The sequence below is a fragment of the Desmodus rotundus genome, chromosome 5 (genome assembly GCF_022682495.2).
Source record: "Desmodus rotundus isolate HL8 chromosome 5, HLdesRot8A.1, whole genome shotgun sequence".
In the NCBI taxonomy this organism is placed as follows: domain Eukaryota; kingdom Metazoa; phylum Chordata; class Mammalia; order Chiroptera; family Phyllostomidae; genus Desmodus; species Desmodus rotundus.
In genome coordinates this window covers 122821468-122834014 of record NC_071391.1, presented here as the reverse complement: position 1 = coordinate 122834014, position 12547 = coordinate 122821468, and the positions used below count along the sequence as shown (strand labels likewise).

The window sequence follows — 12547 nt, the reverse complement described above, 5'->3', positions numbered from 1 at the left end:
TTCCATTGTCCAGCAGGGAGCATGCAAGAGGCAACTGCACATTGATGTTTCTCTCTCTTTCTCCTTCCCTCTCTTCTGTCTAAAAATAAATGAAATCTTTAAAAGAAAAAAGTTTTACTTTCATGGAGCGTACACTTTCAGATCCAGTGAGTGCTCAGAGAATAAAAATGAAGTTTAATATAATACTAGGACTGGAAATCATGCTTAGAAAGCAGTATATTCCTTAATGCATTTAAAGTCAAATATGGAGTCTTTATGATACTCCTGCTGGACTATAAAAGGTTGCTTTTGTTTGTGGTGGGGTTTCTTTTATGTTTTTTTTAAGCTTTCTCTCTTTAAACCTTGATAACTTATGTTGTACATAGGAAAACAATGTCTTAAAACAAAATTGATAAACATTTATTGTTCTTCTTTCCTATGATTGAGCACCATATTTGAGATTCTTAGACAATACTAAGAAAAGTGATTTAAATGGAATGGCAACCTTTGCCCTATGGACAGTTTCTGTTGTGGTTTTGTTGTCCTTGTTTCAACCTATTTAATATATTTGTCATATTTTAAAAGTACCCTCAGTGTCATTAAGACCTTACATAAATAAATTTCACATTATGTATCCAGTGAGTCCCTTCTGATGAGCTGATTATTAAACATTGAAAATTACAAATTTCTTTTTTTAAAAGATTTTATTTATTTATTTTTAGAGAGGGGAAGGGAGGGAGAAAGAGAGGGAGAAGAAACATTAATATGTGGTTGCCTCTCACATGCCCCCTATAGGGGACCTGGCCTGCAAACCAGACATGTGCCCTGACTGGGAATTGAACCGATGACCCTTTGGTTCACAGGATGGCATTCAATCCACTGAGCCACACCAGCCAGGGCTCTAAATTACAAAAATTTTGAAGGCAAATACCTACAAGGAAAATCGGCATGTGATATGAAACTGGGGTTTTATGTATTGTCCTCTCTCTCCCTCAGAGTCAGCAAACCGCTTACAGATGATTCTGAGTGAGATTCAGCCACGAGATACTAATGATTACTTCAATCAAGCCAAAATATTAAAGGAACGTGATAGCTTTGATTTGGAGGACTTGAGTGCCAGTATACCAAATACTGATACTTCTGCGGAAATCAAAGGTAGCATATATTAAATCAGTATTGTAATTGGCATTTCAGTGACAAATCAAAAAATGTACAAAATGCTCTTTTTATAGTAAATCAGAGGCTGCAGATATATATGGAAGATTTTTTTAAAATGAAGTCTTTTTTGAGCTTAAAAATGATTTATTTGGGGAATGAATTTAAAACTCTTACCAGAAAGTGGTATGCCCTAGTGCAGTATATAAGGTGCTACAAAAAAAGCACTTGAATGCTAAAACCTGTCTTGACATCCAGGCGATGTAAGCAGAGTGGTGCACGGTGAGCTTGGGTTCCACCCGTGATCAGCTTCTCGCAGTATGCTTCGTTGTTGTCTGTTGCGAGATGTCCTTATAGTCAAGCAGCCTCTTAAAGGAAACAAGCCTTATTACAGTCAGATGTGAGCTGTTCTATTGGACCAAGCCTCCAAAATTCAAGTTCTTACTGTTTATTTTCTCATTAGTTATTTTTTTACAATTTTCTATAATGATACAAAAAGTCATCAGAAGCAGTATCTTAGTGATTTATTACACATTCTACATTCTCCACTAGATGGGGATATTGTCTTGTAAAAATTTGGTTTGTTCCTTAATTGCACAAAGTAACATGAATATATGTTTATTATATTAGTTTCAAACAATTCAGAGGTAAATATGATTTACAAACAAATTAAAGTTATCTTTCATCTCCTTCCTAATCCCACTTCTTCCCTTTGAGTGTGTATTCTTTTATACCTGTTCTATATATTTATGTGTACGTACATTTATCCTTTTAGTTTAGTGGGCTTTTAAAAACACAAGTGGGATTACATTGTAAATATTGTTTTGTTTACCTACCTTTTAAACTTAATAACTTGGATTTTTTTAATGTTTAAAATATTTCTAAAACTTGAAAAAGAGAATAAGGATAATTACAGCTTATTTGCCATGAAATTTAAATATATTTTGAAAGCACATTTGTATTTCCTTCTGATTTAAATAGTCTTATTCTGATATAAAAGCCACCCTCACCCACATAAGTATATTTGAAGTAATGAAGTATATTTGTTATAGTCATATTTTATGGATTACTGACTGGCAGAGTTTATTTCATTGATTTCCAAAGGTTAGATGTAAGTTTTGAAACAATATTAAATTTATTTTGAAAATAATTTATTTAAAAAAGACTTAGCATGATTCCTGGTCATAGGACATGCTCAACATATGTTAGTTATTTTCTCCTGAGCAAATATAATTTATGACAAATTGGTTTGTTTAAGCAGATTATTCTTGGAGAAATGATAAATAAGCTGGTTCTAAGAAACTTGGGATGTGAGCAATCAAATGTTGCAATAGATTTTTTTTTCAAGGTAAAGAAGGAAAAACATGTGATGTAACGGCTCAGATGGTGCTCGTATGCTGTTGGAGAAGCATGAAGGAGGTGTCTCTGCTGCTAGGCGCCCTGTGCCAACTCCTACCCGCGCAGCTTGTGCCAGAACCTGCTGGTGCGCTGTTGACGGAGGAGCAGGTAGAGTGAATGTTTATTTCACCTGGTGTGATTTCTGGTCAAAGCATAGGTCGCAGCCTTTTATTTATAAGTCAAATTTGTAAAAAAAAGTTGTGAATATTTCTTGAATAAAATCATACTCCTGTCAACTGCAGTGAGTTTATGGTAGTTTAAGAATTAAACCTTGCAATTCATTTCAAAACTGTGCATTTTTAGAAACATTTTTTCTAAGTTGTGTAAATAACTGTAGATTTTACCTCACTTTTAAAATATGGTAAAGTATTATCATATTTTAATCAACACATACAAATTTAAATTTCAATTTTAAATGAAATTGCCTATTTAGTAAAACTCCATGAACTTCTTAAATTTTGCAAAGGAAAAAATAGTACCATATCGGTTGATTATGGACTCTTGTTTCCCACTACGTTGATAATGAAGTTGTAGCCACTTTGGTCTGTTGGCTTTTATTTCGAGACCACAAAGTTCATTCAGCATCTGGGACTGTTCAAGTGACTTGAGTGTGCTGTTTACAAGAAATTAGCTTACCATAAGCATTTCATTTGGAAATTTCATTTGGAAATATTTCAGATTTATTAGATTTCTGTTTCTAATTGATTCCCTCTTCCTCTCCATATGGTTTCAACAAATCCGTTTTCCAGCAAAGATATATAACACATACTTTCCTTTTTAACCTTTTTCATATAAAGATAATTTTTCCCTTAGGGTGTTACAACATTTAAGAACAAAACAAACATTGTAGTATGTTAATGCTGATTATTTCTATAATAACCGTGTGACTATTTCCATGGAAGTAATGCTAATATTTTTATTCTCACACTCTCTTAGGCTCATGTGCTTATTACATCTGGCTAACAGCTGGGCTTATAGTGATGTTGCAAGGCCTCGAGGTGGAGAATGGCAAAGGGAACAGTACGCTGCCAGCACCATTGTGTTCCTTATTCCCTTCCAAATCAAACAGACGTTAGTGTCTTAGAGTTACTTGCAGTCATTGCTGGTGACTGGCTGCGGTGCCAATGCTGACATCGTAGCTGAGGAATCCAGCTGTGACTAATCGTTACTTCTCTGGTGTTCACCGTCTTCCTGAACAGTACACATGCCAGAGTCCCTCGACTTTTCAAGGGACCCTGAAAAAGTTTTAACTTTTCAAGGACGAGTTAAAACATCTAGTTTTGGGGCTTGTTGGATAGTGTTTTCTTTTTTTTTTTTTTTTAAGTATGGGCAACATATTTTGCTTTTACTGTAACTTAGAAAGACCTGAAAACTTCCTATGACAATTATTTTGCCTTGACAGCTTTCATATAGTGCCCAAACCTTATGAATTTAATACATGTGAGATAGCCGTATTAACATTGGGAGTTAATGTAAAGTGAAAGAGATGTTCGTGAAAGAACAACAGCAATAATAACAGAGAGGCTCTTACAAACCAAAGAACTCTCCTAATGACTGTTTTCTGGAATGCAAAATAGCATCCTGTTTTTCTGAAAAATATTAACTAGTCTCCTGAGGTTTAGTCATTTTTCTATGTTGCTGTTCATGCGGTGACCTCATACATACAGGTTTGAGAAGAAATTAGCCACTGAATGAGTGATCACGAGTGTCTGTGACAGCACTGTTCTGACAGGGAAGCCCTGCCTCCTGTGGAAAACGTCATTCTTCATCATGCTGACTTTAAAGAAATGCCTTAGTTTGGGAACATTTCGTCAAGGAAAACCCAGAGTCGTCAAGGAAAACCCAAAGTCATCAAGAAATTAGTGTTATTCATATTGCTAGAGGAGTCCTTCTTTTAAACATAAAATTTTGCTCCATGGAATTCCTTTAAATTTAAAAAAATACTCCCACGTGCTTAAAACATTTAAGAGTTAAAAAATATAATGACAGAGAAGAAACTCCTAATTTACACAGGAGTGCCTGGGCCATGCCCAAGGTCCACCTTCCTTCCACGGGCGCTGTTGCCCTGGCAACACTAGATTTTCTGTGCACCTGGTGCCAAAACTAAGAATTAAAAGTCAACACCTCAGGTGATGGCGACTGTAACAAACCTGCAGAGCAGAGGCAGTGAAGTGACTTGTAGGCAGAATGCTACCCTTTGTGGGAGAATGCAGAAAATCTGGATTTGTTATTCCCAAAACCAGTATGACTGTGATCTGCTTTTCTCTGAATGGATGAAGGAGGCTGTTCCGTACATCTGAAAATACCAATGTTGAGCCTTACGCTTGTCTTACTCTCCACTCACCCTTCACTCTCGAAAAAACGAGTGTAATTCTATTGTAATTAGATGTCTCGAATGTAGTTAAGAGAGGATTTCTTTTAAAGCCCACTTCCTTTAAGCCTGTCCTTATGGCCCTTTGTTAAAGGGGTGACCACTTAATTACCATGTATGTGACTGTAGTTAATGATAGGCCAGCAGGTAGTGAGATTACAATTTGGGGATTTTGGTTGCTGTACCAAAACTGGTGCCCATTTGTACTTCTCAGTATTCAGTGTTGTATTCACAAACTATTAGAGCTGGAAGGCTCGCAGAGATGATACTCTCCAGCTCTCTTGTACAAGGGGAAACTGAAGCCCTTGGATGTTACCTGGTTTGCCCAAGATCACAAAGCTGGTTTGTGGTAGCTCTGGGACAGGAACCCAATTCTTCTTCTTTCCAACCTGTGTTCTGACACGGCACAATGCTGTCTTTGTTCTGAACTGCTCATTTAATTTTTCTTTAAATTTAATTTTCCCTACTTCCCATACCCAACCAAATTTTTGTAAGCAATAGGACAGTAAGGCAACTTGCTCCTGAACTTTTTAGCAAATGATTCATTTCCCTAAATCACTAGTGAAGCAGTGTATCCTCTGCAGCTTCACCAAGAGGAAAATGTGTTCATTCAGAGGCATGTCTGACTTTCCTCCTGCGAGGTAATCACATACTGAAAGGTTCTTTCATAATGTCCCAGTGGGAGAGGCAGAGATCAAACCAGCTTTGAGGGATGTAGTCGAGACCCTTAAAGAGTAAGCAGTACAGGCAACCTTATCTCTCAGCTTCCTGACTGGTACGTGTCTAGGTTTCAAGCTGGGTGTTTTGCTGATGTACAGCTTTTGCCTGGTACATTTTGTTGGTCCCCTTGCCATGGGACATCAGATACCCAGTGCCTACTGATTTTTTTAAACAACTTCCTCCACATGAAGTATCAATGTATGCATATTTATATATTTCCCCTAATATTTCTAAAAAGAAGCTCTTGGATAGATTTTCGGGCTGCTTTCCCCTTTGTAGTAATTACTGTCACAATCACATGAATAAAAATAATTACCAACTATCAGAAATTAGGTATTTTTTAAACTCCTACTTCAGATTCTGTTGTAATTTTCATGATCTACATGGCTAACTGGGTTTATACATTTCCTCCAATATTTTGTGACTGTTTTAGATTTTCTGTAATGGACTGCAAAATGGGAGATGTGTTTATGAGCATTCATAGGTCTTAAAGAAATTGCCTTTTGTGTTTTCTTTGCTAAGGATTATTTTTAAGAAATTAGGAACAAGTATTCGTTGAATTGTACTGAAAGCAGGTTACCATTTTTAAGCTGTGAAGTGAAGTTAAGCACATCATTTAATCACCTATTTATTGACGGCCTTACTATAAGGGTATTGTGGCAACTTAAAGAAATACAATATGTGGTTCTCTGACCTCAACGGACTTAGAAATACAGTAGGAGACACAAGACAGAAGGTCAGACTGACAGGCAATAGTTAAAATGCCACACAGTTAAGAATTTGCTAGAAATCAAAGAATAAACAGTCTAGGAAGAAGATGTCTGAATAATAGAAAACTGATATCTTTGTTGTTATTATATAAGAGAATAATGTTTAGGCTTTGACAAAATTCCAAATGTTAGTAAGAAATCATTATAGTAGAGAAAGCACTATTTAAAACATTAATTATCCTACTGTAGTGTAAACTTTTTATAAACCATACCATTTAACCAAAGTGGAATTAGAAACTCCTATTGACATTCCTAAGATTGTAAGAAGTGTCTGTGCCTTAAAGTCAAACTTTAAATTAAAGTTTAGAATTAAGCGTTATTACTTGATAATACAAAATAAAAACAAAATGGTCATTTATTATTTGTTCTTTTGTGCCATGTACTCTACTAAGTGCTTATATGTATAATCTCATTTTTTCCCCCCAGAACAATCCTGTGAAGTAGGTTCTAGTTTTACCCCGTCTCACAGACGAGGGAACTGTGTTGCTTAATTAGCTAGTATTAGTAAGGAGGCCGAGCAGGGTTCCCGAACTCTGCCCTCTCGGATCTTAACCACTGTACAGTGTTTTTATAGAAATGTCCCACCTATACTTAATTCCTCTTGGGCTTATCTAACTTATAATGAGTGGAATTAGCCTTGATGTTTCTACTGTATTTCTCTCTACAGTATAGATACAGGGAAAATAAAAAGTATATTTACACTTGTCCCTTGTGGGTTTTATGCTCTGGATGAGCGTTTAGCTCCCTAAAGTAGTCCACTGGGGGATTATGAATGGGTCCCTAGAGACATGGCAGGTAGCAGTGTCCCCTGTGCAGAGCCATGCCCTGTAAATCTATGAAAGCATATTAATTTGCCTACAGAAGTAGGTTTTATGAAAAGTTAGAGTCAGGAGCTGCTCAATTTAGAAAGACAATGACTAGAATTTAATTTTAAGAACAGGAATCAGTTCCTTTTCTTATATTCTTACCTAATTCCCTTTCAAAAATTTTGTGGTCTATGTCATTCATTAAGAAATTATTTTAAAGACATCAGCTATGTCTTTACAAACGAAAGTTTTTTGTGAACTGTATGTAGGACTTCGGTGCCATCTAATAAAGTCCTGGACAATTTTGAGTTGGAGTTTTCAGAGGACTTTTTCATTTTTAAAATTAAATGTAAAGATTCCGTTTCTGATTCTGACTATTGTCATTAATTTTCTGGGTTGTTTGCATCAGATCTGTTCCCTGTAGTGTGAATATGTGGTGGAAGGGTGTGAACACGGCCCCATTTCCCTGTCCAGCTGCTCACAGGCCACTCTGCCCTGCTGGCTTCCCCTGCACTTTGTAATGGGGTACAAGTCCCTACCTTCCCTACTTTCCACTGTTTTATAGCATAAAACTGTGAGGCCTTTCAGCCAGATTTGCTAACCTTGTCCTTATATTCTGTATTCATTTATATGAAAAGACCCAGTAAAGTGCCTGGCAGGTAGCAGGTGCTTAAAAAAAGTGTTTGTTCATTCATTCTAGCCACCCAGCTTCTTTCCAGTTAGTTATCCTCTTCCATTTTGGTCCACCCAGGTACATCCTGTTTGACATTTGCTCATGAATCTTCTTCTAATAGTTTATGTCAGTACAGAAGGATCTTGGATTTCTTGGAGCTGTTGAGCTTCTCATGGGTACCATCCAGCACATTGGTTTTCTCTGAAATGAAAGCGCGTTGAGGACAGATACCTTGTTTTGCTCTTTTCTATCTACTAACGCTAATCTGTGAAGCATTTGGCACTGTGCTAAAGGAACACTTCCTGTTTGATTAACAGAAATTTTACACTCTCTTCAAAGGGAAAAATTCACAATAAGCCTGGGTATTCCTAGGTGGGTTTTTTTTTTTTTTTTTTTGGAAATTAAGTAAAAAATGCAGTGAGGAGAAACTACCTGCCTCTCACTTGTGTCCTTAGAACCATTCTGTTTTCTGAGGCCAGCACTACTTAGAGTTCAGGTCCACCCTTGAAAAGACCATCCACTGGTCACACTTCTGAGTGCTTTGATTTTATTGTATGCTTTTTGGTTTAGGCCCCTTTGATGGGAGTTAGAATAGAGGAAGCAATGAAAATATGATCTTTGTTTAAGAAGTAGATTGTGGACTGTTCTTAAGTCCACAAAGAAGCGCTTTACCAGTAACATTGTGTTTTCCTGAAGAATGTTTTGATTATCTATAATATTTTAGAAAAAAGTAAGGAAGTTGGAGAAACCCCTTCTCTATGATTTCATGTTTTTATTTTCTGTGGCTTGAAACACCTTCTTAGAAATCTTCTTTTATTTCTCTGATAGAAATAATGGTTATAACAAGTTAGCTAACTGGTGTTTTCCTGGTGCCTGTTTTTTAGGATTATTGAGCTTTGGCTGTATCTTGGCAGTTAAGTTTACACTTAAGGCTTGACAATTCTGTTCAAAATATACTCTGAAATTACTCTTTTGAAGATAAAATGATAAGGCTTACCCTGACTGTTGCTTTTGACAACTAATAGTATGTGGCCTTTAAAACATATTTAAAATGAGGAGTATCATTAGATCTATAATGGAAACTCTAAACTTGAAAATGTGAACTGAGGAACATGACATGGCACTCTTTGGGTTATTAAAGTGTTAGAATTTTAACAATTCTATTATATGCTGCTTTTCTGGTTCTTTGTTGGTTTTATATCTGATTCTTATTTTTCTAAATATCTCATTATCTCTCTTAATCAGATATATTTTGAGTATGGATTATGTCTTTTTCTTCTATTTGGAAACCCAGACATAACTAATTTGAGCTGAATTGGATTACAGATTATGGGTGTGTTCTGAGCTTTTATATTTGTTGACTTATTTTAATACACAACCTATGAATGAAGTATTATTATTTCCCAGTTTAAAGATTAGGAAACTGAGACACTTGCTGATGGTAACATATTTAACTGCTTTATATTGCTTTACCATCTCTAATGTGTTCAGAACACCACTTTAGTCACTGTGCTTAGGTAGAAGGTATTTCTGGGTAAGCGTATATGAGCCATCTTGGGTGAGCTTGCCTTTTCCCCATAAGGTCACTTCTGGGGAGACCTGCATCAAGAAATAGTCAGTTATAGCTTTGGTCCCGAGTTTTATTTAAAAATCTGGATTTTCTGAAGCCGATAACCACCAAATCCTAATGGTATAAAAATACAGTCAGCCCAAACAATTTCATAGTTAACTGTGTACAAAAACTCACCAATAACTGATTGTTAGCCATGTATTCTTTAAAATAGCCATATTTGGTATTTGTCTAACCTTGCATGCAGAAGGGCAATATATAGCTATTGGGGGGCATTTTGGAAAAACCCATGGTTCTGACTCAAAGTGATGCTGTCAGTTTTCAGAAGGTCCTTCACGTTGAGTCTTGCCCTTCACGTTTGTGTGTTTCTAAAAGATATTTACTGGGAGTAGTTTAAAGAGTTGGAGTTTCATTTTGGGAAGATGAAGACGTTCTGTAGATTGATGGCCGTGACGGTCGCACAATAGTGTGGATATACTGGATGCTACTGAACCGTCCCCTTTAAGATGGTTAAAATGGTAAATCTCCTTATGCTTATTTTAACCACAATAGGTGTGTGAGGATTGTCACCTTGTGTGATTGGCTGTTGATGTTGAACGATTTGTGCTAGCAAAGAACACAGCGAGGTTTGTGAAGCTGGCATAGGGAGGCACTTCTAATGTAGGAGTTCAAGGCTGCCAACTCTGGAGCCACATTGCCTAGGTTTATATACTGGTTCTATCACTTCGGTGCTGTGTGACCTTGAATAAGTTACTTTGCCTTTCTGGGCCTCATTTTCCCCATTGTAAAATAGAGGTAATAGTACTTATTTTGTGAATTATTGAGGATTCAATGATATAAAAATGCTTAAAATACTACCTGTCACTTAGTAAGTTTATGGATGGACAACTATCTAACCCTGAGTTCTACATGATATTGCTGACATAAAACACCTGTAAATGTAAGCATAAATTGAACATTTATTGTTTCATTTTGCTTTAAAGGTAAAAGAAATAGGAGATCACTTTAAACAACACCTTTTACAGTCCAGGCACAGAGGAGCTTTTGAACTGGCTTACACTGGCTTTGTGAAACTCACCGAAATACTCAACAGGTAAAGCAAAACAAATAATCCTTTTGTGTACATTTTACAAAGACTGAATGTACCGAATATGTGCTTGGAAGTAGAATTTAGTTGTGGCTCTTGATGTTTAAAAGAACAAGACTTAGTTGGCTCAAACTCTTGGAAGAAATTGTTTTCTTAGGTTTCATTGTATGATTTAGTGCAGACGATTGAGTGAAATGTCCAAACTAGTTGCTCTCTCATTGAAAGGTGATTTGAAGGAAACTCAAAGATTTTGCTAAAAATAACTTTGAAGTTACTATTTCTTTTTCCTTGAATGAAATGACTATTTTGTCTGATTGAAAATTACTGGGCATGTGGAATAAAATAAGTCCTCTAGTTTTTTTTTTTGATTTGTGTATATTACAGGCAGAGAAACACAAGGAATTTGTGAAGTTTTTTTGTAGTTTTATCTTCCAGAAAATTTTAAAGAGTAGTAAATAGACCAAAAAGTATAAAATATTTTTCCCCCTTACTTGGAAAAATACTTAGGTAGATTTCATCTAGTTAGCCAAATGTCTTTTGTTTTATTTTGTTTTTACATTATAGGTGCTGATAATTTCATTCATTCATGTACTAGATTTCCTCCAAAGAACTTCTGAGGAAACCTTAAATTACTAATGACTAAGTGTTCATGGCAAGTGTTCTCTAAATAAAAGGTAGTATTTTCCAGGAAAACATTTCCATTGCCTGGAAACTTTTTGAAATGAAGAAGAGTTCTGCCAGCCTTGTAGCCTTAGTAAACATTTTATTTTGGGCCATTAGATACTCCTTGAATATTTTTTGACACATTTTTTTTCACACTCCTGGTAAAAATATTTATAAAACATTTTGGCAGTTACAGGCTGCAAAGAATATCTTTAAATGACACACTAAAAAAAATGGTCCTGACATGAAACTACTAATCTAGAAAATATTTTATTACCTTTTCAACTTTTTCTTTCCAGTGTAGACATGACTTAATAGTATCTTTTCCCAAATCAACACAATTTGGTCTCTTAAATCAATAAATGTATGTTGAACACTAGTTAGGTGCTTAGTACTGTGTTTGGTTTAGAGGGTATATACTTATTTATACGACAAGGTCCCTGTTCTCAAAGAGCTTATGGTTTAGTTTGGAAAATAAGCAGGATGAAATTCAACATATTTAACAGATGGTGTGTCATGGCCAGAACAGACATTGGCTATAAGCATCCAATATCACTGTATTTACAGATGTGTGTTAGCTGATTACCAACTTGGAAAATGAGACCAGCACATTTGAACAAGATAAACAATCCAATATAATTATCAATACTGAGGTGAAATGTACAAGTTCTATAGGAATATCAGATAGAGAAAGCAGCGGAGATAGGCTGGTAGGGCTTAATGGAAGAGGTGGAATTTGTGCTGATGGATGTGTAAGGTTTAACTAGGTAGGAGCAGAAAGGAGGAAACTTTGTGAGCAAGTGTTCAGAGGCTAGAATCAGCACAGCATATTATTATGTGAATGTTTACTGCCTGCCTTATTGTAATGGTGGTGACAAAGGAGTTTACTAAGCAATATCATACAACTGATAGATTGAGACCAAATTATGGGTACCTATAAAGTAGGTTTGCTGTAATAGGGATGGAGACACTGAATGGTTTTTATCTGACATAGATAATAGGAGGCATTGTGGAATAGAGAAATAGCAGCAGTATATGATACAAGCTCTTAGTTCTATTTATATCCATTCCATTATTGTCAGTGAGGTTGTGTGAAAATTAACCTTTTTAGCCTCTGATCTCTTCATCTCTATAATAAGGAAAAATATATTTGCTCTGTTGACAGATCTCCCTGACTTTTGTTGTATGGATCAAGTAAAATAGATATTTATGAAGACCCTTTTGCATTCTTAAACGTTCTACAAATGTAAAACATTAGTACATTGATGTTGGTTGTGGTGCTGGTGTATAAATGTAGTTTTTGGTTAGACGTTTTAGGTTATATAGATTGTATATACACATTGTATACAGATTGT

At 35.7% G+C, this 12547-nt stretch overlaps 1 protein-coding gene across 1 annotated transcript in view; it reads left to right on the top strand.

Moving 5' to 3' along the window:
- The window catches only part of THADA (THADA armadillo repeat containing), a 282735-nt gene that overhangs the window by 36234 nt on the left and 233954 nt on the right, over positions 1–12547 (top strand). Inside the window, exons 20-22 of the mRNA XM_053924401.2 lie at positions 976–1134; positions 2483–2640; positions 10426–10535. Of these exons, the coding sequence (XP_053780376.1) occupies positions 976–1134; positions 2483–2640; positions 10426–10535 (427 nt within the window). The remainder of the gene's footprint in view (positions 1–975; positions 1135–2482; positions 2641–10425; positions 10536–12547) is intronic.